Source organism: Ictidomys tridecemlineatus, chromosome 5, assembly GCF_052094955.1.
Source record: "Ictidomys tridecemlineatus isolate mIctTri1 chromosome 5, mIctTri1.hap1, whole genome shotgun sequence".
Lineage (NCBI taxonomy): Eukaryota > Metazoa > Chordata > Mammalia > Rodentia > Sciuridae > Ictidomys > Ictidomys tridecemlineatus.
In genome coordinates this window covers 46,619,878-46,628,871 of record NC_135481.1, presented here as the reverse complement: position 1 = coordinate 46,628,871, position 8,994 = coordinate 46,619,878, and the positions used below count along the sequence as shown (strand labels likewise).

The following is an 8,994-nucleotide window of genomic DNA, read 5'->3' as shown; positions in this document are numbered from 1 at the left end:
TTGTTCTATTTTTCCTCATGCATTTCATTTTGGTATATTCCAAGAACTTTAATATCATCAAGTAATGGAAAATGTTTGCTAAAGAATTTGAACAGTTTTTGAATTTGAGAGGAAAATGAGATGAATATACTGTACTGTACTGTAACAGTACAGACAACCTGGCAAAGAGGGTAATAGAGTTACTTGTATTTTATTAGAAATAAGCAATATGAGTGGAGATAATGTAAAGACTTAGATAACCTAACTATAAGGGATAACCAGGGTAATGGTGTGAGATAAAGTTCTAACTTTAGATTTTAAATTATAAAACCTTTATATAGTGAACCACTCATTCTATGAGTGAGGAGAGTGCACAGAATGAAGCTTTGGATTGAATATAACAATTCTGATTTCTTTTTCATTCTCTTCTCCAAGGGAATTGTAGAGACCATCTCCTGGAATGTATCAATAAGTGAAGCAAATCACTCTGTGGTGACTGAGTTCATTTTTCTTGGGCTCTCCAATTCTCAGGAACTCCAGATTTTCCTGTTTCTGTTCTTCTTTGTTTTCTATGTAGGAATTGTGTTTGGAAACCTTCTTATTGTCATAACGGTGGCTTCAGACTCACACCTTCACTCCCCCATGTACTTCTTGCTGGCCAACCTCTCACTCATTGATCTGTCTCTGTCTTCAGTCACAGCCCCCAAGATGATTGCTGACTTTTTCAGAACTCGTAAAGTCATCTCTTTCAAGGGCTGCCTGGCACAGATATTTCTCCTTCACCTCTTTGGTGGGAGTGAGTTGGTGATCCTCATCGCCATGGCCTTTGACAGATATACAGCGATCTGTAAACCCCTACGCTACACTACAATTATGTGTGGCAATGTGTGCGTTGGCATTGTAGCCGCTGCATGGGGGATTGGTTTCCTTCACTCAGTGAGCCAGTTGGCCTTTGCAGTGAACTTACCCTTCTGTGGTCCCAATGAGGTGGACAGCTTTTACTGTGACCTCCCTCGGGTAATCAAACTTGCCTGTACAGAAACTTACAGGTTGGATATAATGGTCATTGCTAACAGTGGTGTGCTCACTGTGTGTTCTTTTGTTCTCCTAATCATCTCCTACACCATCATCCTAATGACCATCCAGCGTCGCCCTTCAGACAGGTCATCCAAGGCTTTGTCCACTTTGACTGCTCACATCACAGTAGTTCTTTTGTTTTTTGGACCATGCATCTTCATTTATGCCTGGCCATTCCCTGTTAAATCATTAGATAAATTCCTTGCTGTGTTTTATTCTGTGGTCACTCCTCTCTTGAACCCAATTATATACACGCTGAGAAACAAAGACATGAAGACTGCAATGAGACGGCTGGGAAAATGGAATTCAGGGATAACATCTTAGGTCTTCTGTAACTGAGAGATTGATTTGATATAATGACATAATATATAGTAAATTTTGTAAGTTATTTAGAAAAGTTCACGAAAATTGTTACTTCCATTCCCTCATCAATTAATAACTGTTAAACACATACGCTGCATCAATTTAGCTTTCAACATCTTTGTGTGCTTTATTTTTGGATACAAATGTAAAATTAATATCATGCATTCAAAAGACATTACAAATTTTTACAACAATGGAAGGCGTAAATCCATTAGTATCTGGGAGCCTTCATGGGTAATTTTGTGTTAAACAGAGGTCAAGATGAAAACTAGTCTGGCTTATACAAATATTTTTCAATTTTATTTGTCTCATTTACACTAAAAACATCAATAAAGGAATTACCACATGACTATCTCAAGAAAGTATGCTTAGTGATATGGATTTATGTAAATTTTTAAAAGGTTAAAAAATTGTAAGAGGCTTAACAATTTATAGTTTACTTCCTGCCACTATAACAATCCTTACTCTATGAGTGAATTATCAGAGAATGATAGGAAGCGTAAGGCTACCAACATGAAATTTACCTTGAAGGTACTTGATATCCTGTGGTATATGACAACACCTGATAAGCAACAAAAAGAATTTAAAGGGATCCAGTGTCTTGGTATGTTGGCATGAAGTGTATTGCTTGAATCCACCTGTATCCTTTTTTCCTGATTAGCTTTTTAAAGTAAAAAAATAAAATAAAATAACTAGGATCAACTCTACTTACTTCTTACTAACCATATCTTAAGTATATTATTTAGCTATTGTAGCTTTAGTTTCCATATTTTAAAACAAAGAGATAATAATACTTGTTGCATATGGTTATTATAAGAGACAATGAACTGGGCACAATAGTACATGCCTGTAATCCCAGCAGCTCTGGAGACTAAGAGAGGAGAATCGCAAGTTCAAAGCTAGCCTCATCAATGGCGAGGAGCTAAGCAACTCAGTGAGACCCTGTCTCTAAATAAAATACAAGGGCTGGGGATATAGCTCAGTTGGTAGAGTGCTTGCCTTGCATATGCAGGGTCCTGGTTCAATCCCCAGTACCACAAAAAAAAGAAAGAAAATACAAAATAGGGCTGGGGATATGGCTCAGTGGTCCAGCCAGTGCCCCTGAGTTCAATCCCCAGTACTAAAAAAAAAAAAAAAAAAAAAAGAGAGAGAGAGAGAAAATGAAATAATGAATAAATAATAAATATATATCAGATAACACAATTTGTGGCATATTCATCACTCAATAAATATTAAGTAATTTTATAATTATTATATAAACCCTATATATCAATAAAGTCAAAAGTTCTCAACCATTATTTTTTCCCTGACACAACTGAGGAATGCAGTATGTTCTATTCTTAGCAAATTTTCATTGAGAGCACAGCAGTCCTAAGAGGAAGGATATGTATTTTTGTGCCAGTGTGTGTATTTATGTATGCACTCCTGCATTCAGACTTTGCCATCCTCAGAAGGCACTCTAAACAATCAGTATGAAAGAAGATAAGAATACCAGTTGAAAAAAGACACTTAACAAATGATTCTGACAACTCTCTCCTCTTCCCAGTGAGAATCCTAAGGAAAAAGGAATGTATTGTCAAAGTTTGGCTTGAATTAATAGATAAGGAGAGTCAGATAATAAAAGGGTTAGATTATTTCTACTCCAGGAAAAAAGATGATGAGATTTATAAGCATATTTAAAACACCTAATAAAAATAGTATATGTTAATGACAGTATTTCAAATCAGTGAGAAAAGGAAGGACCCATTAAACTGACAGTGGGAAAAAAATTGTATAGCAATATGGGGGAAAACAGTTCAAATATTAAAAGAAAACATGAATTGGTGTCTTTATAATCTATAAATGTGATAAAGATTAATACTATTGACTATGTAGAATTAGTTTTTAATGAATTGATAAAAATATCTAAAAAAATAAGAAGATAATGAGAGGTATTTGCAACTCACATCACAAGGAGTAACAGTTCTAATATGTAAAGAACTTCCAAAAATCTAACAAACTAATAGAAAAAATGGACAACTAATATAAACTAACAGTTCATACTTTAAAAGGTGAACACCATCTTTAAATACATACATGATAAAATGTTCAAGCTCTCTTAGGTTGAGATATATGCAAAGTACAGTTATACTAAATGTAAAGAATCTCAAAGAAAGGAGATACAGAGACAAGGTGAAGGGGCAGGGAAGGTGGTAGAGTAGCTGTTTGTCCAAGCGGCCACATTTATTTATACCAATAGGTTACATTAGGTCATCAACCAAAACCACAATATTATTATTGTTTAGAGTATCAATAAAGTTGTTTATACTGCAGTTACATTTCACAGTTACAATATGTGACTTTAGGAGTTTTGTGCAGTTCTCAAGAAAGTCCATTGTCTGAAGTTACTATTAGGCGGGCAGCTCCAGGAGCACCAGAGCTTGATGAAACATTGTAGTTATCAAGCAAGCCACTTCCTTTATTCCCAGGAGCTATGTGCCCAAAGTCAAGGTGGAAACCCTCCTGAAGAGCATTGCTACAGTGGCCAGGCATCTCATGTCTTTGACACAGAAGTTTCCCAGTATCCAGGCATTCTGTACCTTTGCACAGAAACTTCCTAGCAGCCAGGCATTCTGTACCTTTGCACAGAAACTTCCTAGCAGCCAGGCATGCCACAATCATGAAGAGTATCAGAGACCCAATCCCAAACACAGAACTCCTACAATTTAAATGTCGGATCTGGTCTATATGGTATTGAGTATCTGACCTAAGTATGTGATAAAACAACCTGTTGATGAACCTATAAAGAGGTACTCATGCCTTGTTGGTGAAAAAAAAATGGTAAAACCTCTTAGCACTACCTAGAAAAATTCACACTCCATTTATTTTTTATCTGGAAATCTTCTAAGGATATATTAGCAAAAATACAAAACAACCAACCACAAGGCTTAAAGCATTGAGATGTTGTTTTAAATAGCAAGAAATGAAAAATACCTAAGATAAGATCAGTAAAAATGAACTCCTCACATAAATTATATATTAGTGCAGTTTTAAGCAACTAATATCTCCAAATACTTTTCTGGAATAATAGACAAGATATTTCATAAGTGAAAAACAATAATGTGCCAAAGAGTGTCTCTACAATACTGATTTCTATGTTAAAATGGAGATACATATATATTAGATTTATATGTATATGTAGATGTATAAATATTTAAGTAAGCATTTTAAATAGAACATGAAAAACAACAAAAAGTTTTATTTGGGCAGGATAAAGAAACAAGGCAAGGCACAGGGATAAAAGCCAGGTTTTCTGAATATATCTTATGGTTTGGCTTTGGAATCATATAACTATTTTCTATATACTTAAAATTAAATAAACAGGAAAAGAAACTTCAATCTCAAAAGAAAATCACATTTAAACCAAAACAAGTAATTTAGTGGCATTTTTAATTGGGTGGTATAACATCAGAGAAAATAATCATTTCATTAGACACTAAGACAAAGTCAAAGTGATATGGAATATATCCTGAGAATGGAAAACATAAAAAGAACCAAAACTTCTTACTTGCTACTAGTAAAAATATTAGTTTTACTGTTACAGAAATATTTTGAGTAAGTAAGTAATTGTGTTAATAGCAATAAGAGTCAAAATTGTCAGCATTAAAGAAGATACTAATTAAAACACCAAATAATCTTTTCTTATTTGAATTAGAAATATGAAGTATTAACTTAGTTTTCTTTTACTAATAATAAAAGTATTTCTTAACTCTATCCACTGAAAAGACCTTGAAGCAAGGACAGCCCAGTAGCAATGAATTCACCTAATGGTCTTGTGCAGCATTCAAATGCTATTTTCCACTAAGAAGAATCAGGGATTCTTAGATAAATAATTCATTATAGATCTGAAGCAGAAACACACATGATTGTTCTGGAACATGTTTTTCAGGTCTCAATGAAAGGAAGCTAAATAAAAATATTGGGATCATGTCAAAAAAACACAGGAGCCAACTTCAACAGTTAATAGTTAACCAGAAATGAAACCATATAAGCATAAATAATAAGAATGATCAGTTTAACAGATTGAAGCCTCACTACATAAAAGTATCCATAAAAATCACAACAATTATCAAAATAAAATATAGTATATTTCCATCCTTTGGAAGTAATTAATATGTCTACTAAATGTTCTGAAACTTGATGACAAAAAAAGAAAGGCCCAAGTAATATATTATGTCCTTCCTATGTGATAATTTTGAGAGGAGGTAAATACATTGTTGATGAAGAAAAATATCTGTAAAGAAATTTCAAGATACTGGGGTTGGGGTTGTGGCTCAGTGGCAGAGCACTCGCCTAGCACATGTGAGGTGCTGGGTTTGATCCTCAGCACTAGATAAAAATAAATTTAAAGAAGCCATTTTGTCCAACTACAACTAACAAAATATTTTTTTAAAAAAGAAATGAAGGTCATAATCTCAGGAGGGGAGGGAAGAGGATGGCAAATCTGAGCCAGCCTCATTAACTTAGTGAGACCCTCTCTCAAAATAAAAAATTTTAAAAAAAGAAATTCAAGATACTAGTTGCAATGAGAACTATAGAACTAAAATAATCAATATTTTGAAATTCATAATGAATCAATGGGTCTAAGGCAGCAATCAATAGACACTAAGATGATTGATTAACAGTTTTCAGGAAAAAAAACTTATAAGAAAAAGATAGGCTGACAATACCTTAACACATTGGTCAATATTTATATCACATGGAGGAAATAGGAAAAAAATAACACAAAGTATAAAAATGAGTCTGATTAATAAACACTCTCTAATGCCAGTCTATAGGAAAACTGTAGCAGAGAGAAATATGTGGAACACTACATGAACTCGATGACATAAATACAAAGCATAGATTCTTCAGATCCATTTCTGGACCTCCTCTCCTACACTCTGGAGATTTCCGTGCTATACAGGTACTGATAGAACCACAGGGAGAATGCTGGGCATCCAGAAAACCAGGAAATGATATATCTTCTCATCGAACCCAAGAATTCTCATCAGAGGAGAAAACAAAAAGTTTATCATTCCAAAAGCTGAGCTTCATTCATTTTGTTAGTACAGAGTTTGGATATTGTCAAAACCTGCTCGTTCTGATTTTTGACTTTTGAAGATGTCCTACCATAACTCATTTTCTTCAAATCTGGAGTTCTCAGTCCTGAGAAATAAAGATAATAATCGTGGAGGCCATTAAAGGTATCATCCATGATTGAAAGATATTTCTGTGGACCCACAGAGCAATGACCTAAGTCAACCTGACAAAAAGGACATTTTGTACATGTGCCTCAGCCCCTCAGAGGAAACCCAGATTTCCATCAGCAGTAAAAACCATACCTACAGTTTTTGTTTATTTGTTTGTTTGTTTGTTTGTTTGGTACTGAAAATTGAACATAAGGGCACTCATCCATGGAGCCACATCCCCAGCCTTATTTTTGTATTTTATTTAGAGACAGGGTCTCACTGAGTTGCTCAGTGCTTCGCCTTTGCTGAGGCTGGCTTTGAACTTGCAATCCTCCTGTCTCAGCCTACAGTTTTTTCCTGACAGAGATTGGTGGTGCACACCTATAATTCCAGAAAGTCAGAGGAACACAAGTTCAAAGTCACCCTCAGAAATATGTCCCTCAAACTTTTTATAAGAGGAGAAAATAATGCAAAGAAGCACAAAAGATCCTGGGAGTTAGACCACAGAGGTAGAAAATCGCAATCGATAAGCCCAGGTGAAAATACTCAGAAGAAACCTTTCCAGTTAACATCTTCATATCTGGCCTCCTAAAATAAATGTCTGTTGATAAAGCTACTGTCTGGCGACCTGTGGTATGACAGCCCCTACAAATTGTCACAGCGACTTTCCCCAGATCATTACTAAAGAAAATACAATTGAATCACATCACACTCCACCAGCACTGAGAGGCTGAACTGCTGTAAGAAATGACCTTTGAGTGTACCTTTTTCCCCACATCCTCGTCAACATTTATTATTGCTTGTGTTCTTAATAATTGACATTCTGACTGGAGTGAGATGAAATCTTAGAGTAGTTTTGATTTGCATTTCTCTAATTGCTAGTGATGATGAATATTTTTTCATGTGTTTATTGATCAGTTGTATTTCTTCTTCTGTGGAGTGTCTATCAGTCCCTTAGCCCATCTATTGACTGCATTATTTTTATTTATTTATTTATTTATTGGTGTTAAGTTTTTTTGAGTTGGGGGGAAAAGGAACACTCATAAATTGCTGGTGGGACTGAAAATTGGTACAGTCACTCTGAAAACCAGTATGGAGATTCCTCAGAAAACTTGGAATCAAACCACCATTTGACCCAGCTATCTCACTCCTCACTTTATACCCAAAGGGCTTAAAATCAGCATACTACAATGATGCAGCCACATCAATGTTTATAGCAGCTCAATTCACAAGAGCTAAACTGTGGAACCAACCTATATGCCCTTCAAGAGATGAATGGATTAAAAAATGTGGTACATATACACAATGTAATATTACTCAGCCTTAAAGAAGAATGAAATTGTGGCATTTGCAGGTAAATGGATGGAACTAGAGAATACCATGCTAAGGGAAATGGGCCCATCCTAAAAAACCAAAGGCTAAATGTTTTCTCTGATAATTGGATGCTTTTCCGAAGTGGGAGAGGGGGTAGGGAACAATGAAGAAACTTTGGATTGTGCAGAGGGGACTGAGGAGAAGGGTGGGGTAGTGGACATGGGAAGGATAGTAGAATGCAACAGGCATTTTTACCCTATAACATGTATGATTACACTACCCATGCAACTCAGCACCATATGCAGCCAGAGGAATGAGAAGTTATGCTCTATTTGAGTACAATGTGTCTGAATGCATTCTACTGTCACATATAACTAATTAGAATAAAATTTTTAAAAAAGAAATGACCTCTGGGAGATCAGTAGAGAAAAGCAACTAAAGGGTAGGAAGCAGAGAGGAAATGAGAAGTTCTGGGGCATGATATTGGCCAAATTATATGTTGTTATGTGTATGTACAAAAATGTAACAATAAATCCCATCATTATGCCCAATTATAGTGCATCAGTGAAAATGTAGGAAAATAATAAATGCAAAGCATAGACTATTCAAGAGGACAAATATTCTGGATTATTCAGCAAATAAATTCATGGAGTTAAAAAAGCAGAAGAGAGTAAATGAGAGAAGTCAACAGATTGAAAAGTCAACACAACCAAAGCAGTGCTGACATCATCTGAACACACTCTAGCAAAAGTGTTTGACAGAACCAGAAAAAGTGAATAAAGACTAAGTATTTGATTCCCATAGATAATGAGTGAGTGAGGGAGAGAGAGAGAGAGAGAGAGAGAGAGAGAGAGAGAGAGAGAGAGAGAGAGAGATTGATTTGAAAATATCAGAAGCAGCTAGGAATTGAGGAACTAAGAAAAGAAAAGTTCACTGAGATAAGCCCAACTTTTGCATATCATTTTCTACCATTTATCAATTCTTGGTGTAGTCAAAAGGCTGAAAAATCAAGCAGAGAGAAGCTGCTGAAAGAGAACACAGCAGAGCCTCT

General features: G+C 35.3%; 1 protein-coding gene across 1 annotated transcript; it reads left to right on the top strand.

The window, feature by feature from the left end:
• Positions 1-357: 357 nt before the first annotated feature.
• Positions 358-2,763, top strand: LOC144377626 (olfactory receptor 4F17). The gene is made up of 2 exons (XM_078049025.1): positions 358-1,343; positions 2,700-2,763. Exons 1-2 carry the CDS (start codon positions 358-360, stop codon positions 2,761-2,763), a joined length of 1,050 nt encoding a protein of 349 aa, XP_077905151.1.
• The last annotated feature ends 6,231 nt before the right edge of the window (positions 2,764-8,994 follow it).